This window comes from Pyrus communis, chromosome 5 (genome assembly GCF_041283825.1).
Source record: "Pyrus communis isolate YQ-2024b chromosome 5, ASM4128382v1, whole genome shotgun sequence".
Taxonomy (NCBI): Eukaryota; Viridiplantae; Streptophyta; class Magnoliopsida; order Rosales; family Rosaceae; genus Pyrus; species Pyrus communis.
In genome coordinates this window covers 6552875-6580304 of record NC_142569.1, presented here as the reverse complement: position 1 = coordinate 6580304, position 27430 = coordinate 6552875, and the positions used below count along the sequence as shown (strand labels likewise).

At 37.4% G+C, this 27430-nt stretch overlaps 1 protein-coding gene, 1 long non-coding RNA gene and 1 pseudogene across 5 annotated transcripts; 2 read left to right on the top strand and 1 right to left on the bottom strand.

The window, feature by feature from the left end:
• Window positions 1-1761: 1761 nt before the first annotated feature.
• Window positions 1762-11615, top strand: LOC137724508 (putative LRR receptor-like serine/threonine-protein kinase At1g56140). Of its 2 annotated transcripts, XM_088693970.1 has the most exons (25): window positions 1762-2203; window positions 3995-4162; window positions 4574-4760; window positions 5273-5344; window positions 5669-5740; window positions 5974-6045; window positions 6545-6616; window positions 6734-6805; window positions 6906-6977; window positions 7065-7136; window positions 7223-7294; window positions 7396-7467; window positions 7562-7633; window positions 7818-7883; window positions 8031-8093; window positions 8286-8330; window positions 8437-8495; window positions 8724-9103; window positions 9250-9445; window positions 9546-9674; window positions 9796-9914; window positions 10047-10257; window positions 10369-10600; window positions 10749-10899; window positions 10997-11615. In XM_088693970.1, the coding sequence occupies exons 1-25, from the start codon at window positions 2161-2163 to the stop codon at window positions 11315-11317; spliced, it is 3090 nt and encodes a 1029-aa protein (XP_088550096.1). In that variant the 5' UTR covers window positions 1762-2160; the 3' UTR covers window positions 11318-11615. The 2 variants fall into 2 exon arrangements, with proteins under 2 accessions (XP_088550096.1, XP_088550097.1); XM_088693971.1 differs by lacking the exon at window positions 5974-6045 and having other exon boundaries at window positions 2014-2203.
• Window positions 11616-11708: 93 nt separating this feature from the next.
• LOC148696638 (uncharacterized) lies at window positions 11709-14937 on the bottom strand. Of its 2 annotated transcripts, none has more exons than XR_015962435.1 (2): window positions 14516-14937; window positions 11709-14159 (listed from the first exon to the last, which is right to left on the bottom strand). It is a non-coding gene; the product is annotated as an uncharacterized LOC148696638 (long non-coding RNA). The 2 variants fall into 2 exon arrangements; XR_015962434.1 differs by having other exon boundaries at window positions 14528-14937.
• Window positions 14938-19646: 4709 nt separating this feature from the next.
• On the top strand, window positions 19647-26569 carry LOC137727028 (threonine--tRNA ligase, chloroplastic/mitochondrial 2-like; annotated as a pseudogene). The gene is made up of 12 exons (XR_015962386.1): window positions 19647-20286; window positions 20748-20895; window positions 20986-21133; window positions 21469-21715; window positions 21836-22213; window positions 22304-22617; window positions 22826-23379; window positions 23537-23585; window positions 23902-24068; window positions 24491-24725; window positions 25888-25928; window positions 26231-26569. The product of XR_015962386.1 is annotated as a threonine--tRNA ligase, chloroplastic/mitochondrial 2-like (transcript).
• Window positions 26570-27430: the final 861 nt, after the last annotated feature.

Below are 27430 nucleotides of genomic sequence, written 5' to 3'. Positions count from 1 at the left end.
TTAATTGTGACGGGAACATAAGTGGTACACCACGTGTTTTAATGGAAGTGTGGGAAATTTTATTTCTTAAGTTATTAACTTTTTAGCACACATATCCTACTATTTGTATAGTGACGAGTGGTATACCATCTTGTGTACTGGTCATATTGAAAATTCTCTTGGAACCATATATGAACCAGCAGTTGTGGCGTTACATATTTCAATGCTTGGCCTTGGGCATTAAATTTTGCCATTAATATCCCAACACCATTGCCAACTATATGAACTACCACGCTTCGCTACGATAATCTACTTTCCAACGAATGAGATAGGCCTTCGGCATTAAAAGCGACTGTATTTTCTATCCGCACTTATTTTTACTTTTCACACCTCTTTATTAATTTTTTATAATAAATCTTCTTCAACTCATTTGATTTGACTGCTTAAAATTAAAAAGGATTTGTGACAAGCAAAAATAGGTGTGTGAAGAAATCTTGTTAACGAGGAAGTGAGAAGATGAGATAGGATTCGATAGTCACCAGTACTGATTCCTAGCAAAAATCCATGGAAGACCAATATCTCTCACGTGTGGACGTCGTCTCACGCGAAGCAAGTATGAAAAACAAGACGTTGTTGCCACACGTTTTGGGATACACGATTTTATATCAACTTAATGGACGTGGATGACTTTTTCTTTTGTTGACCCGAGGTTGACTTTGGGTTTAGATATTTCAATATGTATCAGTACCCACCATTCATATATGTAGTGAAACTTCAATCTTAACCGTCAACGTTCTTCACTTGTACTCTTTGTCACCTTATTTTTTTGACAAAATGTTTTATAATATTGATAAAGAAATTATATAAAAAAGATGAAGTGTTCAAGAGTTGATGAAAATTTTTATTTTGAAAGATTCTCTTTGATATTTCTTCTTTTTTTTCTTTTTTTTTTTCAAAAAAGGTAGCTCCGCATGATTTTCCACCGTCCAATTACGTGTCGGTAGGGTTACAAGACCATTTTTGTCTCCCTAGGGCCTCGCCTGAAGGTGCTTTTCTTTCAGAGGACACTTTAAGAGTCTTTCACTTGGACTAGATGATTACACACATCATTTTTAAACAAAAACACAACCCTAAACCATTTTTTTCAGTCGTGATCTGAACCACTGCAGTGCCATAACGATGGGTATCGTCATGACAACCCATCTCATGAAGCCTCCTCTTCATCGTCCTTCCAGTCTAATAACATGGTTTGTTTATTTATTATATGACTATTAGATTATTAAATTTGGCTGAATTTTAGTATAATTAATTTTTAAAGAGTGACTTTGAAAGTAAAAGATTTAAATTATGTACACCAGATGAAAATAAATAAATAAAATAGAGCGGAATTATTTTAATGAGAATATTGCTATCATTACAATTAATGGAAGAGGAAATATAATGACCTAGTGTTATCTACATCCCCAAGTGAATGAGAACATCCAACAACGGCAAGTTGCTGAGGAGGAAAGCGTATGCAGAGACTTGGTCCAAATGTAAAGTTGGGTGTGAGAATGTGAGGACAAAAAGAGACTAAATTATATAAGGATTTACAAATGGTTGTATTACTTCTCATATTGCTAATTGATTTTACAAAAATGATACTCTTACCATATATTTGTATCATTATTTATACCATCTTTCTAATAGAGATATGATTCATATGCGTTGGTGGACACTACAGTTATTAGAGAGATAAAATAAATGATGATATAAATAGGTAGTAAGCGTAACATTACTCTTGATTTTATTGTTGAATATCAACTTTCGTAATTGGGGAAAATGTATGATACAAGTCGCATATTTTGTAGCTGTCTTTCTTTTAAGAACAATACTTAGGTACTCAACGGGGAGTACCGAAATTTACTCACTTCTGATGTGCCCCAATAATATTACAACATGTAAACATGTGTATTTCAAAACTTTAAACTCATAACCAGACACTCAATTATCATTTTAAACTCATAACCAAACACCTTTCATCTTCTTTCTCATTCTGTTAGATGCCATAGCTAATCCATATCCACGGACCCCAGCCACCCCATATCCTCCTTCCACCAGATCCCCCAACACCCCCGCATCAGAGGATTTGCTCTCTCTTTCGTTCTTTCTCTTCGAACCAACATCAAAAGGAAGTGGCCGATGATGACATGGTTTCCGGCGAAGGGCAGAGAAGTGGTTCTGGGTACGTCTTTTGGGTAAATTATAGTATACAATTCAACTAATATGATCAAAGTCTTGGCCAACTCCAGGTGGGAAATTAAAAAAGTGGCCGCCATTTGATCATACAACTTGGACAAAATATATTACAGAATAAATTACATAAAACAAGCTTAACTATCGGTCTAATCACAATTTTATACCTCATATTTTAAATATTGCAATGTCATACCTCGGTTAAATTTTCTGTCAATTTAACTGTTAAATGATGATGTAGTAGGAATAAAAAATTAATTAATTTATAATAAATTACTAATTCTTATTTAACAATTAAACTTAATTAAAAAAAAAAAAAACTCTCGTCATTTCCCCAGAAATCGTCTCCTCCCCCTCCCTCCTCCGTCCCCCTTCTTCCTCATTCGTTCCCTTCACTCCCTCATCCGTCCCCCTTCTTCCTCGTCCATCCGCCGCCTTCGAGTCCACCGATTCGGACCAGCGAGTTCGTCATATCAGATCGGCACATATTCAATCTGTTCGACGGGAAAGATCCGGTGTTTTGACTCCCTCCCTGGTTCTTGTGGGGGTTGCAACGAAATGATCTGGCTACGACGTCGGCGAGCACATACATGTCTTCTTCGGCATCAAAATCGGTTCGGTTTTCTTTGAAACGGCAGTGGATCGATTCGAATGATGGTTGGGAGAAATCGAATGGTGGTTGATGGAGAACCGAACGGACGGAGACGGAAATGAGAAGGTGTAGAGGTTGACACGCATCGGGGAAGCGAATCTGTAGAAGTGGTGGTAACCCAGAAAATGGGAAAAAAAAAGGGGAAAGAAAAAGAAAAAAGTTTGACTGTAATGAACTTCCATTCTTCAATTAATATTATGGAGGATTTGGAAAATCCGGAGTTCTGGGCGAATTTTCAAATGGCCACTTCTTGAATTTTTGAAAATTTAATTTCTCTAATTTCTTGAATTTTCTGGGTTTGTATTTGTGTTTTTTGTTTTGGGTTTTGTTTTTTGGGGTTCGTCTTTTTGGCTTCCTGGAACTCTCGCTTTGCAATTTTATTTGGTGGTATTTCTTAGAACAATGGTGAACAAGAAGAAATTGAAGAAATGGCAGTGGGGCGAAAGCCCCAGTCGGTGATGGGATTTGAAGAGAGGGAAAAGGATAAGGGGATGGTTTCTGATGCTCAGTTTTCCGAAATCTTAGTGAACTTTTGATGAAGAAATCAAATTAGTTTTCTGCAAAGACTGTTGGAGCAAGATGAGGGTTCGGTTTTGGTTTGCCATCAAAACCCACTTATTTGGGGTCTGGTTTTGGTTTGCCATCGAAACCCACCTGCGTTTTGCGATCGGCGGTGTATCAGTTGTTCCCGGGGAGGACGAAAATTAGCTGTATTTAAGGAGGACGAGGAAGAAGGGGAGCGGAGGAAGGGGTGATGGGAGGAGGAAAGGGGACGATTTCCAGGGAACAAGGAGGAGGGGGGTTTTTTTTTTGGTTAATTTAATTGTCAATAAAAAATTAATAATTTATTAATAATTAATTAATTTTTTTATTCAAGTTGGCAGAAAAGTGGGTCTCGTTTCTACCCGTCATCATTTAACAGTCAGATTGATAAAAAATTTAACAGAAATTTGATATTGCAATAAATTCATAAATTGAGAAATGACATTACAATATTTAAAATATGAAATATGAAATTGTGATTTGACATGTAATTTTTTGTAGTTTATACTATATTATATATGTATACGTTGTCAATATATGACTAAAATCTAATGGTCTGCTTCTTACATGCAATGCATGATTCAGCCAGCCGGAATACAAGTGTTGGTCGTTTAAGTTCACGCCGTCGAGGAGAGCAAGTTCTGCACATGTACAATATGAAGTTGATGATGAGGATACTATTACTCTGCTTCCTCAGCTGCTTCTGGTTTCAGCTGTCCTTTGCTCGAAAGGCTACCACTGATCCATCTGAAGGTTCTCTCTCTCTCTCTCTCTCACGCACGCTTTGCCACATTTAAGTGTTTTTGACCAGGAACTGGGTTTTTTCCATCTGAAGGTTCTCTCTCTCTCTCTCTCTCTCTCTCTCTCTCTCTCGCACACTTTGCCACATCTAAGTGTTTTTGACCAGGAACTGGGTTTTTTCCCCTCAACAAAATGACATTTTAATTGTTCTTCAACTATATGAAATGAAGTTTCGAAGAAATTATTGTAAAGCCCTTTTTCTTCCCATATACAAAACATCCAAAAATTAAGGGTAATCTTCCTTTGTAATAATCAATTTGATCTTTCGTTTGGTTCGAGATAGTCTGGTAAGTGGTAACACAAGTCAAATTATGGTGTGATATAATCTAATACACACAAGGACTGAATTAACTGAGAGTGCAGTGAGGGCGTTGAACTCAATATTTGAACAATGGGACACACAAGCAGTGCCGGGGCAGTGGAATATCAGTGGAGAACCCTGCAGTGGATATGCCATCAACGGCACCGACATTTATAGCGCCGATATCAACCCAGGCATCGTTTGCAACTGTTCTTACGACAATAATGCTACATGCCACATCACCCAACTGTATGTTAAACTACTCTCTCTTGATGAACAAGATTTCCATGCCACTGCTGATTTTTCACTTGCTACCTATATATGTTAACGTCATAATTTGACTGTGTCGCTCCATTTTATGTAGTTCTAACACTATGTTTGAATGAGGAAAATAAACATGGACTTTTGGTAAAAGTTATAATTTATAAATTGACAGACACCAATTCTCTTGTTTGGATTCATAAACATAGAAATTTAGAATTTCCGCGTGGAAAAAAAAAATTGGAATTTGGGACCTCCAAATCTCAAGTTCAAATTCCATGTAAATAGGTGTCATTTCTCAATTTCTATGATTGAGAGTTTAAAAATAACAAATTCCGTATTCAATTCCATTGTTATTTTAGGTTAACCAAATAAGAAAATTTACAAATTCTAGAAAATAAAATTTTTTCATTTCAATTTCCGTCATTTTTAAATTCCTTAACAATCTTAAATTTCTTCACCCAAACATAGTGTAAATGTTCAATCTTTTTGCTTTCCAGGCAAGTGTATGCTCTTAACAAACGAGGGGTGTTTCCAGAAGAATTTGTGGCTCTGAGATATCTCACATCTTTGTATGAATTTTTTTCAACTCCCTTTTCTATTTTCGGTTCATCAAAATCATATATTAGATATTAAAAATTGTAGACTTATCAGAGAGACGGGCCAAAAGCTCGTTTCCAACAACATCGATACTGTCTCCAACTTAATAATCACTACCTGCACAATCCGTCAGGTGTGGGGTTTATCACAAAGGGTCTCATCATTAGTTGGAGTGGGATTTGGATATTTAAACTCTTTTTTTTTTTATTTCTCTAGCCGATGTGGGATTTCAACAAAAATCTGGTGATGTTGCAAGATTAAGAGTTAACGATTACACTTCCTTTCAATTTTTGTAGGATGATCCATAAGAATTATTTCACCGGTCCCCTACCGGCATTCATTGGCAATATGTCTGCATTGACTGTATTGTAAGTAGTGAGAGAACATTTGTTTAAGGACTCATACTTCTAATGAGATCCGTAGCAATTTGTATACTTCATTTTGAATATCATAATCTGCAGTTATGTTCTTTACACCTTTTCGCTACTATTTATGCCGTAATCTACAAAAAATCATTATGCTTTTATTGAATAATGCAGTACTAGTTTCTTGTTATGTAATGTAATTCATTGGCAATAATGCAGTACTTATCTCCATTCAGGTATATTCGCTACAATTCATTCTCTGGGCCCATCCCCAAGGAGCTTGGAAACCTTAAGGAGCTAACATATTTGTAAGCCATGAAAAATTAGAGCCATGAAAAATTAGAGAGAGTACAATAAAATTTTGTGTCGTAAACATTAGATACAGAACCTGTTGTTATAAGCTAAAAATCTGGTTATGAATGAACAATCGAAGAATAGAAAATGAGAAGGATAACAATGGAAGAATATTCTGAAGGTTTCTCTCTAGCAGAGCATATTCTCTTTATCTCTCTACAATTCACACACACTCTGTGCTTTACATAACCGTTGGAATCCAAGGTGAATTCTCTCTCTTCACAAAACAATCTCAGCCTTACATCCAGCTAGTTGCTAGGATCATTACACCTGGCATTATTTGCCTTACTACATTAGAGCTGCACACTTGGTATTTTAAACTCAAGTGAATACACAAATTTGATTCACAGCTTATTTCCTAATCAGCTATAGACTTACAATTCAACAGAACCTTCTATCACTCTTCAATAATTGCTTTCAAGTAAGTGTTTGCCCGTTCAACATGACTTGCAGGGACATCGGATCAAATAATTTCTCCGGAACACTCCCTCCAGAACTTGGTAATTTAGTCAAGCTCCAGCAACTGTAAGTGCTTCGTTAAATCATCAAATTTGAATTACATGTCAATTCCTTACGGGTGAGCAAAAATTGCACTTTATCGTATGAAATGGGTATTAATCAGTTGCCTTATGATTTTCACAGTCACTTGGACAGCTGTGGACTCGCTGGTGAAATTCCTTCAACATTTGCCAAGCTCACCAACGTGCAAAGCCTGTAAGAACGGCTCTTAAATCGTATTTTAGATTTGTTCGTTTATACTTTGAGATTGCTTTTTTTGGATGAGCTTACTGTAAGTCAACTTTTTGAATTATAGCTGGGCATCGGACAATCCTTTCTCAGGAAAGATACCCGATTTCATAGGGAATTGGACACAACTCACTGATTTGTAAGTAGAGAAACCTTTGATCTTTTGCAGTTTATGAAAGCAGACCTGAGATGGATAATTTGTTCACAAGCTTATATGTTTCTGTAGGTATTTACAAGGGAACTCTTTCGAAGGCCCAATACCAACCAGCTTTTCTCAACTGATCTCATTGGAGTCTCTGTAAGTACAAATGCTTCAAAAATTGTATTTCTCCCTCTCTTTCTCCGAAGACGGGATTTCAGTTTATTTTGCATATAATGATGTAGGGGAATCAGTGATATATACAATGGGAGCTCTTCTCTTGATTTCATAAAAAATATGAAAAACTTGACTAAATTGTAAGTGAAGATTCTCATCGATCCAATACTTCTTTTTCCTTTTGAAAGTTGATATCTTACTCCATCTTCTATTTATCAAATTTTATGTTTTTGGAATACAGCACACTGCGAAACGCATTAATCACTGGTACCATCCCATCTGATATTGGAGAATATCAACTTCTAGAGACACTGTACGTACCAGCAAATATAAGCTTGAGTCCCAACGAGACCAATTAGTTTTCTTTCATTCTGATTGCTCCTCTCAACTTATCGTTGGTGTTGCAGGGAACTGAGTTTCAACAATTTGACAGGCCAACTCCCTAGTTCTTTGTTCAACTTGACTTCTCTTAAATCCTTGTAATCCTCGTCTTTATTATTATTTTTTTCTTGCCTTATCATACATAAGTTATCAAATCTTCAGCATTCCCTACTTTGATTGAAGATCTGGACTAATCCTTCTAGATTTTGTGCACATCTGACCTTTTGTTTGTTCATCTCTTTTTCTTTTCTGGGTGCCTTCTACTATAATCGAAATGGCCAGGTTTCTTGGAAACAATAATCTCTCTGGACCTCTTCCGAGCCAAAAGAGCAATCAACTTGAGACTATGTAAGTCCTCGTTTCTTATAGTCATATAGAATGCACGGTGCATGTATGTGTTTGTGTATAATCGTAAGCATTATAATCCTATCTTACACAAGTTCTTAATAACTTTCATGCATTTTATGTCTTCTGATTCTATTTTGTTATTTGCAGAGATTTGTCTTATAATTTTTTATCAGGACGCCTTCCCCAGTGGGTGACCACAATATCGCACGTGTACGTGTCCTTTTATCTTTCACCTTCATTTTACTGTTTAAATCACCAGAATAAGTTCAGGAAAAAAAAAATTATCGCTGAGATTCGTTTTCACAGTGCTACTTGCCTACTAAGTTTTGATCCTGTACATGGAATTTTCATTTGATAAAGATATAGTTCTTCATATGTTGATTGATTAATGATTTTATGCAGGAACTTAGTGGTCAACAACTTCACATTTGACAGTTCAAACATAACGTGGGTTGAAGTTTATCTTACTCGTTTTTAGACAAGCAATACTATCACTACTCTACCACTACATGTTTCTATTTTGATAACTAATAATTTTTTTCTGTGTTTGCAGTCTTCCTGGATTGAATTGCCTCCAGAGAAATTTTCCATGCAATCGAAATACCCCACGATGTAATCTGCTCTTATGTCACCCATCATTTACTATTTTAACGCAGCGTCATGTTAGAGGAAAAGGCATTGCTTCTCTAGTTATGTATACATATGGATATAGATTGCAAGCATGTTTCCATAAGTTCAGTAATACGCATAACTGGTTAGAAATATGTGACTGAAGAACATTAGTATGAGTCTTCAATTTGAAGTTTCATCGCTAATCATGGGTAGATTCTGGTATTACAGCAAGCGTCTCAATCAACTGTGGTGGACAGCAAATGACGGGAAGTGATGGCATATTGTATGAGAGTGAAGACTCAGATCTTGGTCAAGCAACATTCAGTGTAACCAATACAGAGTGGGCTGTCAGCAATGCCGGTTCGTTTCCTGACCAAGATACCCCCCCATCGTTGAACGAGACCCTTGCACAAGTCACCGGAACAGATGTGACCCCGGCGCTTTACCAGACTTCAAGAATGTCCACAGGATCACTGAGATACTATGGCCTGGGCCTTATGAATGGGCCCTACACTGTAACATTGCACTTTGCAGAGACGGTTTATGAAAGTCGGATTTCGCATACTTGGCAAAGTCTAGGACGGCGTGTATTTGATATCTATATTCAGGTAATATTGCTTATAGAATAAAAATTCTAACTTATTTGAAGTAAACACCTCATTGGACAGGTTTTCGATGTTTTAAGCTACATTAACTAAAGACAGTGATTTAAAGGAGACTAGAATTATCACCTACCTCTTCATTTGGTTGCTAGGGTACCCGCATGACGAAGGACTTTGACATATCGAAGGAGGCAGGTGGTGTTAACCAAGCAGTTGTGAGAAAATTTAATGTTAACGTGTCAGAGAATTATCTTGAAATTCATCTGTTCTGGGCTGGTAAAGGGACTTGTTGCATACCCAATTATGGTGATTACGGCCCACTAATAGCAGTTATCCATGCTACTTCAGGTATAGTATGTGTTAACTTATAGAGATTTCTTGTGAGTGGTTTAAATGTATTTTTCTGCTGTTAATTGACATTGAAGAATTCGTCTGTTTTATCACTTAGATTTTACAAAGAAGAGCAAGACTGGGTTGACAGTTGGTATTGCAGTTCTTGTTGGAGTTGTGAGCTTGCTATTAATATTTGTGATTCTATATATGAGGAGGAAAAAATCAGAAAAAGAAGACGATGAAGGTAAACGACCATATCATTACTGGTACCCAATTCAGGTTTCTCTACTCTGACATTAACACACAGAAGTAAGAATGCTTTCACGAAAGTAAAACTTATGTCATACTGTTTTGTGAATGTGCAGATATTCTAGGATTAGGCCCCCGACCATATACTTTCAGTTATGCTGAATTGAGAGCTGCAACTGAAGATTTTAATCCTTCAAATAAGCTAGGAGAGGGAGGATATGGCCCCGTTTATAAGGTGAAATTCGTATTACATCAATATCATGTACTTGAAGTAATGACAAGAGAAAGGAGAGAGAGCGAGAGAAGAAAATAGCTTTTGTTTTCTTTCCTTTCACGTCACTAAATTGTGTTTCTGTGTACATTGTAGGGTACACTTTCTGATGGTAGAGTAGTGGCTGTGAAGCAACTTTCAGTAGCATCTCACCAAGGGAGAAGTCAATTTGTATCTGAAATTGCTACCATATCTGCTGTGCAACATCGGAATCTAGTGAAATTGTATGGATGCTGCATACAAGGCAGTCACCGCATTTTGGTTTATGAGTATCTTGAAAACAAGAGCCTTGATCAGGCACTTTTTGGTACAAACCTATCTACTTTTAGGTTGCATAGAAACAACATTGTCTGCAGTTTCAAGCACTCTAAAATTGTTAAGAAATGTTTTTGATTGGATGTGTTCACTAATATTTTAGGAACAAGTAACTTGCACCTTGACTGGCCTACTCGATTCAATATATTGTTGGGAACAGCAAGGGGACTTGCTTACCTTCATGAGGAGTCAAGGCCAAGGGTTGTACACCGAGATGTCAAAGCGAGTAATATTTTGCTCGATGCAGAACTCTCCCCAAAAATATCAGATTTTGGACTAGCAAAGCTTTATGATGACGAGAAAACCCATATCAGCACCCGGGTTGCAGGGACAATGTAAGCCATCCTTTATTGTTTTTCTAGAGGATACATACATTATGGCGACACACATATATACTTGCATGAAATTTTAACACACATGTTAATAATGCCTCTAATGATCTCAAGCAACATTGTGCAACCATTTGATTATCTTGCATTGTAGAGGCTATTTGGCACCGGAGTATGCATTGTTTGGACATTTGACAGAGAAGGCCGATGTGTTTGGTTTTGGAGTCGTTGTTTTGGAGATCCTCAGCGGGAGACCAAACGCTTACAATAACTTGGATCAAGAAAAGATTTATCTTCTTGAATGGGTAGGAATTGCATTCGCCTAGCTTCATTTAGGCATTGTTGTGAAGAACTTATTTATTTATTTATACTTTCCTTTGACTGTGGCATCATGTTTTTCAGGTGTGGACTCTGCATGAAAATGACCAAACTCTGGGGCTGGTGGATCCAAGATTGACAGAGTTTGATGAAACCGAAGCAACTAGATTGATAAGAGCAGCTCTCCTGTGCACACAAGGATCACTGATGGCACGGCCATCTATGTCACGCGTGGTTGCAATGCTCTCTGGAGACATTGACATAGGCACTGTCATGTCGAAGCCAAGCTATTTGACAGATTATGATTTTAAAGATGTAACAACATCGTTAACAAGTAGATTTTTGGTGGAGGATGATACCCCATCAACTTCATCCAAGGGTAGTAATGTTCGCATCCAAGGGTAGTAATGTTCGCCTCAACTATCAGTCGGGAGGCAGCAATGCAAGTGGTGCTTCTGTAAACATCACTCAATCACCGCTAGCTGACATTAAAGGAGAAGGAAGGTGATAAATATTGAGAACTGATTTTCACACGCTCTTTTTACCCCTTTGTAGATGCCTATAAACAAAAGCCACGAGTTGGCTCTAGATGAGTTAATGCCAATTGTTGATTCATTAGTGTCACCCTAATGTGACTCTTTGGTAAGGTTTTTGCATAAGCAACCTCTTTTACATGAATGATTATTAATTGTTCGTCGATCAATGTCACCTGAAGAAAATCTTTGATTATTAATTGTTTCTCACATGAGTGGTCTCAACGGTGGGGCTGGGTAAAACGAAAATGTGGGGAAGTTCATGCTCACCAAAGCAAATCTCAATTGAAAAATAACCTCGAATCAACCAAAAATTCCAAAGCAAGATCAACCCGTTTAAGGCTATGGTGCTCATCTAGTTGTCTTTGTGCCCTTTTTCTTTACATTTGGAAGTGCCAGTGCCAGATCACTTGAGACAACAAGTCCAAGCCCCACATTTTATTCGTTTCTATTGCCCACTCAAAGTGACTGTTAGAATTTGAACGTTATAAGCCTACCGTTTTCAAGTCCCACTTTTTTAGTTCTTGTCACTCACTTTGCTCTTCTCCACAAAAGTATTAATTACATGTACACACACACACACACACTTATTAGCAACACATATACCCCTATATATACTTTCTCTTGGTCTAATCAGAACTCAAAGAAAGGAGAGCTTTGGAGAAGTGAAAGTAGTAGCATAAACTAGAAGAACAAAGGGAGACATCTTAATCTCCCCCCAGAAGCTGAAGTTGCTGCCTGTCAAGAAGTGTTTGTATGTGGTCAAGGCAAACACCTTCTTGACCATCTTATCTAGCTTCAAATTCGCATTCACTACCTCTTCTAGAATCACATCGAACACGTTCCCGAAATCAGCCGTCCAGTCCTGGCTTTTGATCAAAGTCTGCATATATTCGACCCTCCAATTAAGATCCTCCCTTTGTATCAAATGCAGCTGAGGGTCTTTGCTTTAGGTGACCACATTTCCCTTCCATGGCTTGTCACTCAATTGAAGCAACAAAAGCCCCAAAGCCAAACCCGCCGACAAGGTGTTGTCGACATCACACAGCCAACCAATTCTTCTGCTTCCCCTGCTTTGAGTAGACCTCCATCATTTTCTTCCACTTAACATCAGCCTCTTGCTCAAGCTCAAAATACTTGATATAGCTTAATATGTCATGCGAAAGCAGTGCTGCACGCCAGGATCAACCTCATTAGCTACAGTCAGTTGCTCTCGCGTGTACTTCGCTCTATAACCCCACCGGTTGGCAGGTTCCCAGGCCTCTGGCGCCATAGTTTTTCTCAAGGGCGACAAAACCTCCTTCATCAGTCGGTCAATACAACAAAGACTACCATCCCCTTCTCAAAGGCATGATTCTGACCGGAAAACCTCCTTGCAATGTTTTCGAACTGCATATGATGATCAGCGATGGTAGGCAAAAAGGTAACTGCTTGGGTAATCTCCAAGCAATAATCATCATGATGGTCATGGTCATGGTCCTTGTGATGATGAAATTTTTCAATATCAAACTTGAGGCACTGGGCAAAAATATCCAAAACACAGTTGTGCAAGAAGCGATAATCAACGTCGCGCTTGTATCTCTAAGCCGCCTCGTTGGCCGTGTGGATCACCTTCCTCCTCAACAACAATTCGCTTACCTTCGACTTGGCATCCTTTTCCTTGACCTTCACCATTCCGTTTGAATCCGCCTCTTCCCTCGTCCTCCCAGTAAATTTCAAGTGAGCTTTGCCCCGTAAAACCTGCGAGAGAATGCAGGGAAGGTGTAGGATACGTCCAAATGAGCCGGAAATTGGCACAAGATTGTATGCAAGGGTTTTCGAGTGGTTCTGGTGGAGCCAAACTGCCACCGTGAAGAAAGCTTCGTCTTGGTTGCGTTTTCCACCGTCGCCGCGTCTGTCTATGAAGTTGCAGATGAGTTTGTGGGTGGTTAGAGGATTATGCGACCAGGCCGAGCGAAGCACTTGGTTCATCAGAGTTTTGTGGAATTCCATGGTCGACATGGCATCCTTGGTGCAATGGAAGTACATATCAACGTAAGGGTTATTGATGTTATGGAAGCCTAATTGGCGGAGCAATTCTTGTGAATTGCGATCAAACGACCTTGTTTCGACATGCTTCCAGAATCAATATCACTAGCAGGAATGCCCGCGCTTTGCTACGAGTTTTCAAACCATGAATAATATTTGTAGAAAAATTAACTGAAAATGCTACAGAAATACAATCGCATTCTTAAATGTAGCAATTCAGACAACACACGTTTCACATGAGTAACGCTCACAAAACCACACATTTACACAATTATCTCCAAATGAAAGAAAAAGCAAGAGATAGGTGAATTGATCCATAAAATAAGTAGTTCAATTTACATTGCTACTCTCTTGTAACTTATTAGAGCTTCTTTGCAGATCAATCATAATGATTTCTTCATTGCTTTCACCAAATATTTCTATAGTTCTACTCTAGTAGTCCAATTGACAGAAAAAAATAGCAAGTGCGATTTTATTCGCTGCTTTGAATGTGTTGTAAAGATAATACCACCAACTAAGGGTGGCAATTGATTCTTGTAATAACATACTATAAATGCAAAGTTATGGATAAAAAAGAAAATGCATCATTTGAAAGATATAGAACAAACCTGAAATTCAACGAATTGTTGTTTTACAAAGCGCAACACCAAACTTGATTTCCCAGCTCCAACATCCCCAAGAAGCACCTGAAGAAGAACATCAAACATCACTGTGGTGATCACGACATGCAATACCCAAAGAAAATAAACCTATTCATCACATAATGCTAAAATACATATGCCTACATATCCATAATTCCTATGTCTACGAAACATCTTTCGATAAATCACAACCTTCATTTTAAAATGGACTTTTGTATTTGTATTTTGCTTGTGAGTATGGTCTTGGTTAAAACTTAGCATTCTAGCATTTACTTATATGATATCATACAGCAAGAGAGCTTTGAGATCCGAGTCACAGTTTATTGTATTCTCGGAGACCCTCAAAATACCAAAGCTAGACAGAGATAAACAACAACACGAAAGAGAAATTTCTGCTTTACATGTACACTGACATTTGCATGTGCAGAGCTCTCTTTCCTCCTTTCTTTTCTTCCTCACCTTTTGGTTTTTTCTCCTAGATTAAGGAGATTGTTGTTTTGTTTTTAGTGGTTGCCATCATCATCACATTCAAATCAACTTTAGTTAACACTAGCCTCCCTACACGCACTCACGCGCGTGCGGAAGACCCTTTTGTAATTGAGGCGTTCTACGCGCGACTTATATAATTTAAATGATAACAAAATAACGGTTGATCTCTGATCTAATTGCAGACACAATCTACAGAACCGTCTTCTATTGAACTTGTGAAGTGTGGGGTGGAGACCTGAATGTAACAAATTGGTGTTAAGTGAATAATTCCAAACATATAAAATTTTGATCATCACACCGAACGCAAACAGTAGAATTAAATAAAGAACTGAAGGCATACACAATCTAATTAGACAAATAAGTGAACTTTCCCATGCCGAAATTAAGGGGGTGTAGTCAAACTTAGATTTGAGAAGATTTTAAAAGACTTTAAAATCTTAGTGTGTTCAACTAAAAGATTTTAAAGGATTTTAGAATCCATTCAAATCTAAGTGTAGTCGATTAAATTTTTTTAAAGGATTTCAAAATTCATCCAAATCTAAGTATATCAAAAAAATTAAGGAGGGTGTAGTCAATTTGGATTTCACAGGATTTTAAAAGACTTTTTAAAGTGACAGATTTCAAAGGATTGTAGAATCCTTACAACTTTCAGATTGATTTTTAAGGATTCTTATGGATTTTGATTAAAGATTTGAATGGATTTTGAGAGATTTATTGTCATTTAAAAAGAAAATTATTTTTTAAATAGAAAATAAAGATTAAAAATAATAAAAACTTGAAAAGAAAATTTAAGAACTTCACCTAGTTCTCCCAACCCTCCATGTTTTAATTGGACATAGTACATGCCATTTTCTGCCACTACCATTTTATTCCTCGTTGCAGAGGACCTCAAAATCATAAAATGGAATAACTGCTTCAGCATTACATCAGCCTTACAAAAGTAACGAAAAACTTCTCACAAGCAACCGACATCAAAGCATTGTTGACACATTAAGGAAAATATATTGTTCAACCATGAAGAGACACAAACAACAGCAATCAGATGGATTCAATAGTCAACCCATACCAATCACATTGGTATTTACGAAATTTCAGGAAGAACCCTATCTCTAAAAACATCCATGCAATTTACAAAAGAATATATATAGTATACTTAACCAAAACTTGAATTAACCCTATCTCTAACTATGTATTGTGACAACACTGTAAATAGGTTCACTCCTATGTAAATAGGAAAACGATATCAGTATTAGCAATGAAGCTCAGGTTACCACGTCAGGGAGGGATGCAGTGGATAATTAGCTTGATTTGCCTTTGTGTGTTATACACCTCCAAAAAGCAATCTAAATAAGAAGAAATATTCTCAATGAAATGGGAAGAGAAGAGAGAGAGAGAGAGAGAGAGAGAGAGAGAGAGAGAGAGAGAGAGAGAGAGAGAGAGAGAGAGAGAGAGAGAGAGAGAGAGAGAGAGAGAGAGAGAGAGATCGAAGGGGGTTGAAATAAATCCTAAGGGTGGAGGTATGATTATTTATAGTCTTTTTAAGCTTACCATCTATTCTCAAATCCTACAAAATCACCCATTCAATGAAATCCTTCAAAATCTATAAATTTTTGAATACATATAGATTTGCATAGACTCAATAAAAATCCTTTAAAATCCTAGTTGACTATCCCAGGATTCTAAAATATTTTAAAATCCTTTAGTAGACTACCCCTGTATTTGAATGGACTCTCTTAAATTCTTTTAAAATCCTAGTTGACTACTCCTCGATTCTAAAGTCTTTTAAAATCCTTTAAAATCCCTCTAAATCCTTATTTGACTACACCCCCTAAGATTTTAGAGGATTTCAATAAGTTGTGGATTTTGTGGGATTTGAAAGTAAGAAGTATATATAACAAAAATTAAAAAGAATCAAACTTCACCTCCTAGGATTTCAAATCCTTTTCCATCTACTGCTACTGCTGCTGCTGAATAAGTAGTCACAGACGAGCAAAGGATCATTAGAAAACATGACTCTAGTTGCATCACATTGTATAAGAAAAGTATACAATTGGAAAAATTTAAAGACTAAATATATTGGCAGGGGCAGGGCCTGGAGAGGAGGAAGGCAGTTCTTTGGACCTGGTAAGTTAAAACCATCAAAGCTGCGAGGGCGCCCAACGGACAATACCAATTCGTACAATAACTCCAATTAACACCCCCAAGACTCAGTTTTCTTCGCTGCAATTTCAGTCACAACCCTCTATGCAAATACACCATATTTTTTTGCAAGACCCAGTCGCAGAAGCAGCACAGCACCCTAAAGCTCCAGAAATTGAAAATATTCAGAGCTCCATTGGGAAGATTTTCTCTTTTTTATTTCAATAAAAAAATTATATGAAAATCTACCGCAATCCACCCAAATCTACAAACTAAATTCATTTATATTGTTTAAAATTCATATGAATTTGTAAGAGTTTTAAATCCTCGTAAATTTTATTCAATCTATCACTTTTAAAATCCTTTAAAATCTTAGTTTGGCTGGCCCTAAAATCCCTACAGCTAAATAAAGCTACATCTCCCCAAACCAACCGAAATCCCATCACTCTCTGCCGCCAAATATAAATCCAATCCAAATCTCACTGTCGTCGACTCCATCCCCAAATCGGCCCAAAACTCATCATCACTCCCGGCTCTATGTCATCTCACCGAATTTCACATGGCTCAGCCGCCCTTCCCCTAATTTCAAACCCCAGACACACATATACACTACCGTCCATCTGTGTTGTTCGATTTTGTCGATGGGGATCCAGGTCGAAGATCCGAGAGCAAAATTTTTGGTGCTCGTTTTCGCTGGAAACCATGGCTTATCTGGCAAGCCATATCCAAAACTACGAGGTCCGATTCCTCCCCGGGTTCTTTGACTCTCGCTCAAATTGGACGGATTTTCGAGTGGAACTGTTCGCCATGGCCTGCAGCAACGCCGCGGCCGAGTTGCTTGGGGAGACTGAGATGGACGCATCACAAAAGAGAAAGAAAGAGAGATGGCTTTCTCCAGGAGGGCTTGCTGGCGATAGAAGGGGTGTTGTCCCTGCGTCAGGATTTTCCCTTAGTGCACAACAGATTTGGAAAGTAATCAAAGAGAACAAGGACTTGGATCTTTCCGCTCACACCCATTGATAATTTGTGGTCTTCACTTCTCATATGCATATATTATGTACACATACTGTAATTTAATTAGGTTATGGTTGCTACGGTTCGGTGTGAAGAGATTGCCAACCAGAAATTCAAACAGTTGGTCCACGATGAGGTATGTGGTCGTTTATGAAATTGAATTTTTTTTAACTTTTCATTCCCTGATAGTTGGAGAAGATTAGTTTTTCTTTCTTTCTTCTCGTGTCCTTATGAAGAAAGTAAAGAAACTGGGAAGAAGACTGCAACGGCAGAGAGAAAGAAGGAGAGGAAAAAAATATGAACGGTTAGATCAATCTCTTGGTGTATATTATTAGTAAAAAAGATAATTATGGAAAATTTAAAATAGAAGGATGATAAGATATATTTTAAAAACTTACCATGTGACGAGTTTTAATTGGATTCTAGTGTCCTATTTTTTGTTACCAAATTACCCATAAACATCACGTTCGGTTCACCCCCAATGAAAAGATTCTTTGTTTTTAAAGCTCAAGACAAATTAAATAACATGTCTATTATTTTTTTAAATAATATAACATGTATTAAAATATTATTAAGTCAAATTGAAAAATGATTATATAGGTATTCAATATTCTAGTGAGTACAAAGTATTATCCTAGAATTTTTGCCAACTGAGAAAATGGCGGACTTTCATGGGGTAAATTACCAAGTTTGACCTCTTTCTTGGTGAGTATTTGCTGCTTTGCCATTTGTTGCAAGGTCTATGGAAGCAGTATGCTAGAGATTTTCCTGTGTACCAGAAACACATTTCGATACATTAAGTGTAATAATATAATTAATTGAAAATTAAAAAAAAAAATTCAACTAATTATATTACGACACTTGATGTACTGAACTGTATTTTCAACATACTAAAAATTTCTCATAGCATGCATACGTTGTCTCTTCCCCTGCACCGCACACCATTGTACACCTCACAGGTCCATGTGTCAATGGATGCATGGTGTAAATAATGTCTCACTCGTTGGTTAGCTCTTCTCCTCTACAAGTTTACGAACATCATCACCTTCCAATCTCAAACCCGAGAACGATGATGCTCACAGTTTGATGAAATATAGATTATGAATTTGGATATTGGCTTTGCAATTTTTCCCATTAGTCTAGTTTTTCGTTCAGTCTACAATTCGGTTGGACATGCCAAAGATTATTTGCATAATTTTTTAATTTAATTGGATCCCTCAGTAAAAAGAGGGCTTCGAACTTAAAAAAGTTTTGTGAGTTTTTGAACATTGAAGATAATAAAGTCCATGGTTTTGTACTGGTTGTTTGTTTATTCTTTTTGAAAGAATAAAAAACCGTTGGCTTTGAGATCTAAGGTTTTATGTCTAATAGTTAAAAACACTAGGAAATGTGTCAGATTCAGCTTTAAAATTCGGAGATTTTGGACCTTGAAGCTTTTCTTAGGGAATAAAATAAATATCAGAATCCTTCTTTTCCTATTTAAACGTTAATTGTTTTATTGTGATTTTGTATGTTTTCTTCGACGCCCGTTATTCTTAAATTAAGATAGTGTTTTTTTTTGTTAGGGAGTGAAGATGAATTTTAGAGACTGGAAAACAAAATCAGTAACATATAAACTTAAAATTGCAAATTAATCCAAATAATAACAAATAATTAGATAAAAAGTTATAGCCATATACATTTCTATATAATTTTTGAAAAAAAATGAAAAATTATGTAATATGAATTTGTCTGTCAGAACATTATAATTACTTTAGTCTAAATTAGGGGAGAGGTGGCACTGTGCAATTTTGGGGTAAATTTCAGTTTATTTACGAAATTGCCATTTAGTCTCTGCCCCCTGATTTAACGTTATTTGCAAAATTGCGACTGGGCTTCAGAAAGGGTTTTGGGTCTTTGGGCTGGAATTTCCGTTCGGATTGGAATTTTCGGTTTTGCGATCCACACTTTCATCATCGCCGTGTGGGATCGCCGGCCGTGTGGGATTTGGTGAGGGGATGGTTACGTGTCCATCATCGTCGAAAGGTCTGCTTCGACCACAACGTCTCGACTTTTCTTTCCGTTCCAACTTCTCTCTCACAAGCCTCTGCTTTAGTCGCTCTCGATCTTCGCCTTTTCTAAGGCGTCCGAGGGACAAATGCAGTCACGAACGCCACTCTCACTCACCCTCCACCGTTGCACACGAACCCAATCATAATTCTGAAATCCATACACAACCCAGATGTTAATCCTTCAGAGAATGGCAATGGCCACTTCTTCTTCCTTCCTCTCAATCCCTCTCCTAAAGACCTCTTCTTTGCTTTCCCCAGTTAAACACTGCGCTTCGTCACTGAGCTCCGAGTTCGGGGCTCTGTCCCTCTACGGCGGCTGAAATGGAGTCTCCACCTCCTCGGCGATGGCCACGGAGGCTCAGATCTCGACCCAAGACGACAAATTGAAGGATGCCCAGATGGAGGTAGCTGATAAGCCTGAGAAAGTCGTGCTTCCAACCAACGAGTCCTCCGAAAGCCTCATCACAATTCGACACACGGTATTTATTGAAATTTCATTGCTTTGGATTGGATTTATAATTGTGTTATGTTAAATTGAAGTAGGAGTGCTTTCCTGTTGAACTTTTAGACTCTTAGGAGCTTCCCGTTTTTGAAAGTTTGATGCTTTTAATAAACTATTTTCAATTCTACGTTACTAATTGTCACCTGATTCTGTTGTGAAGAATGAGGAAGTGAGGATGAAGAAAATAAGAACATAACTTTTCGGTAATTTGAAATTTGATCGAATAGCACATGGAAAAATGGGTGTACAGCAGTACATAAGCTGCGAAAATTTTCATCCTGTTTTTGGGAATGTGAGAAGATACATGGGTTTCTATATTTTGATAAAGTGTTGAGGTTGAGCTATGTTCATTTTTTTCTGAATTTCCTTGTAGTTTGGTATTAATGGTGCCTTTTCCGCTGTTATGGTGATGAACTATTTATATGTGTTTGACTGCAGTGTGCACACGTGATGGCCATGGCTGTTCAAAAAGCTCTTCCCGGATGCAAAAGTGACAATTGGTCCGTGGATAGAAAATGGGTTCTATTATGATTTTGATATGGAGCCTTTGACGGACAAAGAGTTGAAGAGAATCAAGAAAGAGAAGGTAAGTGGAATTTCTGTGTAAGTTATCATGTTTGTATCAAAGTTTTGGAACCATGAAACTTTTGAAAACTATTTCTTCTGTGATTTGTAGGATCGCATCATTGGAAGAAACTTACCACTCATAAGAGAAGAAGTTTCAAGAGATGAAGCTCACAAAAGAATAACCGCTCTCAACGAACCATACAAATTGGAAATTTTGGATAGTATTAAAGAAGATCCCGTTACCATATATCATATTGGTAAGGGTTTCACTATTTTCAGGCTCAATATAGTATGGAAGGTGATGATTTAATGTGCAGGAACTGTGCATAAAGGAATAAAAAAGAGAGGGCGGGGCTGTGCTCAGGGAAAACAATGTTGTTGGTGCTCTTTAAAAATGAGTTATTGATATGCAGGTTGAAAAGGAGACTAATTTGAAGGTGGGAGGAACCTTTTGGTCAAGCTAACCAAATTATACTTATGTTTACACATATGCATGCTTGTAGTGGGATTTGATTGTGTTTTGAACTAGCATCCTGTCATATTGGACTGTCTTTATGTCATAATTCCTCATAGTATGCCGAATTCTTCATAGGTGATGAATGGTGGGACCTATGTGCATGGCCCCATGTTGAAAAAAACTGGAAATATTAACAGAAAAGTTGTCGAACTTGAGTCTATTGCTGGTGCCTACTGGAGAGGAGATGAAAAGAAACCAATGCTGCAGAGGATCTATGGCACTGCATGGGAGAGTGAGGATCAATTGAAGGCATTTCAAAGAGGAAGCTAAATGTCGAGATCACAGGCGCCTTGGTCAAGTTCTTGACCTGTTTTCTATACAGGTACTCAGAATTGCCCTGAATCTCTTTCTGCTGTTTACACAGATTTATCAGTTAGCAATCCCATTTTTTGTAATTATGAGGATTCTTGCATTGAACATTTTCATTGTTGAATTTTCACAGAATGATGCTGGTGGGGGTTTAGTGTTCTGGCATCTGAAGGGTGCTATTGTGAGGCATGTAATGGAAGATTTGTGGAAAAAGATCCACATAGAGCGTGGTTATGATCTGCTGTATACTCCACATGTTGCAAAGGTGAACCTTTGGCAGATAAGTGGTCATCTGGATTACTACAAGGAGAATGTGTATGATCAAATGAATGTTGAGGATGAACTTTATCAGCTTCGACCGATGAACTGCCCCTTTAATATCTTGGTTTACAAAGGGAAGCCTCACTCATATCATGAATTTCCTATTTGAGTAGCTGAGTTGGGAGCCGTATATAGATACAAATTATCTGGAAACTTGCATGGTCTTTTTCGTGTAAGAGGTTTTACTCAGGTATGGTGTTAGTATTTGCAAACTGTTAGTCTATAATCCTAGGTGTATAAAGTTTTTTTTTTTTTTGTTTAACCTCGGGACCTGTTGCAGGATGATGCCGCATATTTTGTCTAGAAGATCAGATCAAAGATGTATTAGGGGTGTCCTAGATCTTACCGAAGAACTTTTGTTGCAATTTGGCTTCATCAAATATGAGGTCAATCTCTCTACGAGGCCAGAGAAAGCTGTTGGAGATGATGATTTATGGGTGAAACCGTAAAAGCAACATCTGCCCTTAGAGATGCTTTGGATGATAAAGGTTGGAGCTATCAAATTGATGAAGGTGGTGGTGCCTTTTATGGTCCAAAGATTGATCTTAAGTTGAGGATGCCCTTGGAAGGAAGTGGCAGTGCTCAACTATACAGGTTAATCCTGAACTCATGACGGGATAATGAGATTGATCTTAAGTTGAGGATGCCCCGTCTATCTCTGTATCACTTTGTAAAATGTTCATTAGAGATTTGGGCATGTTTTTTGAATTGAGCGAATTACATGGATTTGTTTGATAGACTAAAGCCACTTATTATTGTTATTTTAAATTGTTTGATCTTTTGTATTTCCCAAATTGTACAGGTTGATTTTAACCTACCACAGCGTTTTGACTTAACATATGCTGACTCAAACTCTGAAAAGAAGCGGTCTATCATGATTCATAGAGCTGTTCTTGGGTCATTGAAGCGATTTTTTGGGGTCCTTATAGAGCATTATGCCAGGGATTTTCCATTATGGCTTTCGCCGGTACAAGCTTATGTTTTACCAGTTACTGACTCGCAGGTTTGTAAAGCAGTTGCACGTGTAATGGTTCAATTAACTCAAGTACCCTCAACACACCTGCACAACGGTTACCTGGGCTACAACCCCTGACTCTCCTCCCTGCGATTCGACTCCTTTGTCGACTCCGAGTCGCTCAAGGACGCCGCCACCGATTCCCCAATCTTCCACAGCTCCGCTGTAGACGACGCTTTCGCCACTCAGCCGGCATCGGAGGCCTTCTCTCCTCCATTGATCTACGCCGAGTCGAACGGCCAGGGCTTTGATGGAGGGTTTGGCGGGTCCGACGACCCAGTTTTGCTGGCTCCATTGGATATGCTGCCTGAGGAGGGCTTCGCTCTCAGAGAATGGAGGAGGTAGGGTCTCGAATTCTAATTGTTTTCGATTGAACCGATAGTTCTGTATAGCAATTAAATTTTGACTCTTTTGTGCAATTTGAAAGTTGGTTTTGATTTGGCTTGATCTTTCTGTTGCTGAGAAATTGAGTGGAAGTTGTTGTTTTGATTTCGGTAGTTTTCAAGAATTGGATGCTTAGTGATCAGTAATCGTCCGGCTTTATCGGGTAAGGAGATAATTAAAGCAATTAAATTTCAAAATTTGGATTTACAGTTCGTATTTTGAGCCTGAATTCATGAAAACAAACATAACCCATTATTTATTAGCGATTAATGATATGATTAATTTAGTTTTTAATCATAATCAATAGCATGTAGCTTTAGCAGAAGTGGGGTTTGGGAAATTGGCTAGCACCCTGTTGCTTTTTGTTTGTCTGCTTTCCATTTCTCCCCTCTCTTGCCATCTTCTCTGTATTTTTGCTGCTTCTCTCTCCCGCACTCCCTTTTTTACTCTTGGTTCTGTGGTTCTCCGGCTGCCGTTAGGTTTTTGTGGTCGGACAATGATGGAATCCGAGGACGATGACTACTTCAGCAGCGACGATGACTACTAGAAATTTTTATTTTGAATTCGTATCCCCTAATCGCTGATCTCCTCAGGTTTGCCCCAAGCCGGCAAAGGAATCAGGGTAACGGAGCTCAGACTATCAGAGGTATAAATTCACATCCCTGATTTTTTTTTTTTTTAATTTCAACCGGATCTGAGAAATTCTAAGTCATGGATCTATGAATGGTGTCTGTTGAGTCTCTGAGTGTCTATTTTTTTTCACTGGTCTCTGAAGTGTCTCTCTGTATTTGTGCATCCATATGGGAATATGATATTTAAAAGCTCATTATTGTCCTGGGAAACCTCCTAAATTATCGATTCCTTGCTTTCTACGTACAATGTTTCATATTCTATGTTCTAATTTTCTAATTTTGGGGTGGAGGGAGTGCTAATATGGTAATTTTCAGGGATTTTGGGTCTTTATGGGATTTTTTTTGGGTAAATTTGTGATTTGCAGTTGATTTTAGGAATTGATTTATGGGTTTGGTTTGAATGCACTGACAAAAGTTATTGTTTCTGTTAACGCAGATGATGAAAGGTAAGTTTGAAAGGAGAAAGGGTAGAAGTGGTGTCTGGTTAGAAGGAGAGAGATCCATGGCAGTTGGCACAACCATGGCCACGGCCACGAAGAGGAGACATTGTTGGCGATATCGAAGCTTCTCAAGGAATTGACTGAGTTGGAGGACATGAAAGTACAGATTTGGATTTCATCAGCACGACCAAGATCATGAGCATTTTGATTGTCTGCAGCTTTCAGTTCTTGGTATTTCTTCTTACATTTAACCTGATTGACTTTTTTATTTTGTGGGTTTGGAAATTCAAGTTTTTTTTTTTGTGCAATTTATATTTCCATTGAACTTTTTGAACTGTTCTGTTTGGTTGCCAATATGATTACTTATAGACTATTTCGCCAAATGCATTTGCTACAAAATGTAAACTTATTTTAAATGAAACATGTTGAAGTCTCTTTGCATTTGCATAAGCTATTGTGTGTTGTTAAAAGAGAGGGGGCATCTAGCATACAACACACATGCCATGGTGTAGAACTAAGTTTTCCATGGAAGGATTTCTGGATTTCTTCGATGCCTCTCCTTCAGCCAAACCTCTGCATTTACATGAATTTTTAGATTGCAGAGTCTGACAGCATGAAGCATATAGACCGTTAGCAGGTATAGATTTATTTTTCAAAACATTTTGGATAGGAAAATCAATGGATTGTAAAGGTAAAACTGAAATTGAAAAACACTGAGGTTAAACATGTACAGTTGAAACCGTACCATTTGTATAATTTTTTCCCCAAAAAAAAAAAGAAAAAAGAAAAAAAGCAATTAGGATCACATGGCTTCGCCAAGCTCACAACACACACGCCATGAGAAGAAATTTAGTGACTATTGTCTGTTGCTAAAAGAGAGGAAAGGTAAAAGGTAATGGAATAAATATGCTCTCAAAATCTAATACTAATATTCTCAATGTGTTTGAATTCTCTTCTTTTCATTCTCATTATTTGGCTTCCTTCTTTCATTGTTTGTTCATTATACAACTGTTTTACTTACCATTAAAATCCAATTGATATAGGGTTATGGGGACAGATTGAAGAAGGTGAAGATCACAGGGGTGGGATATTGGGGAGGGTGGTAGGGTTATGGGGAGTGGGCTCTGGTTGGTTTCGATTTGACCGAGGCCACGGTTCGATGGAATTGAGGTGATGTGGAGTATTCATGAGGTCCCAGCCAGACAATATAGGGCCTACGCGTGGGGTTTAGGGGTTTCACGGGGAGGGTTACAGAGGGAGGGGGTGCACGCATGAATTGCAGAGGGAGAGGGAGAGAGGGAGAAAGAGGGGGAGTAGGGTTGCTATATTCGAGCTCTCTTTTTTATTTTTACTTGAATTTGATTTGATTTGATTTTTTTTTTATTTTTTTTAGGCGACAAGGTTGAGAATACGAAAACTCTGCTGGAGGTGGAGGTGAGAATTTTAATTTAATTCATGGTATATTGCTGTTGTTTTTTTTTTTTTTTTTTTTTTTTTTTTTACTTTATTTTTGTGGGATTGTGCTGTTTTTGGAGAAAACAATATTAAATTGAAGTAAAGTTTAGATATTTCTGTAATTGGGATTTACAGTAACAGATGAAGAACTGAATGTGATTGCAAAATTAAAAGTTTAGAACTTTTTTGGTTTGGAAGCTAATTTTAAATTCAGTTAGCTGAGTAATTAATAGAGAAATGTATAACGAATGCGTGATATGTTTTTCGATGCGCATGAGCAGACATTGGTAATGCTTCAGCGGCAGCAGCTGCTATATGATGGTAGATGAGGAATTCTGAGATGCTGAGTGCTCTTAGTGTCAGAGATGAAGACTTGATAATGATCGTATCCAATTCCACCTTAAGGTTAAGGTATGCTTGATAATGTTGTCCTTTATGTGCAATTCACTGTATGACGTTCATGCCTTTAATGGGACTGTCAATATTGGTTTTGTCATCATACATCATTCGTGAGAAATGGGATGGTGAGTTTCTCAATACAGTTTTAATTTTTGTGCGAATAATGTTTGTAAAAAGTCTGTTTTTATTTAGTTCATTGCAGATTCTTATTCTTTTATTTAGTTCACCATTCATGCTTTTAAAGATAAGAAGTGCAAGGTTCTCTCAGATGTTAGTTTTGGGTGGCAATTGAAAGATACGAGGATAAACAAAAATACCTACCAATTGAAAGGATAAATTCAATTGAAAATATTTGGTTCATCAATTATTATAGTTTGAGCTTTCTGCATTAAATGTCCTGTTTTTGGGAAGAGTGATTCGTATAATTGGGTTTTATTAAAATTTTCATGATTTTATACAGTTTTTCCGTTTAAATTTGTGGATTCTGAAACACTTTTATGAGTGTCAAAATCATATTGTATGTCTAAAATTTGTTTGGAATTTGGCGGTTTCTTCAATTTCATCACCACCCATTCTCACAACTTCATCTAAAGTGTTTTGCATGTATAAGATTCGTGTTCATGGAGGTCATTTCAAACAGATTTCAAGCTGAGCTGTGTTGCTAAAATTAGATTAATCAAAATCAACCCAATTAAGTCCAAAATTTTAATGCTCGCAAGTGTACGAATCGTAGTATAATATAGTAGGCAAGCACAAGATCGTTCCAACTAAGATTGAATGTAATTCTAACTATCTAGCTAAATTTAAGTTTCATTTGAATTGGAAAAGAAAAATTGATGATTTGAATGAGAATTTTGAAATGGTGATGTAAATAAAATGAAATGAACTTAGCTAAGTGATGACAACGACAAAGTAAACAAATTATAATTCAATTGTGAAAAACACCATAGCATCCGATTCACCATAACCAATCCTACTTAATTCCAACAGTTAATTATTAACAAATAAACATCCAACTTGACCGTCTAGTTCCTCTCATTCATATAGTATCCATGGCTCTAGATTACTACGTATATTCATAT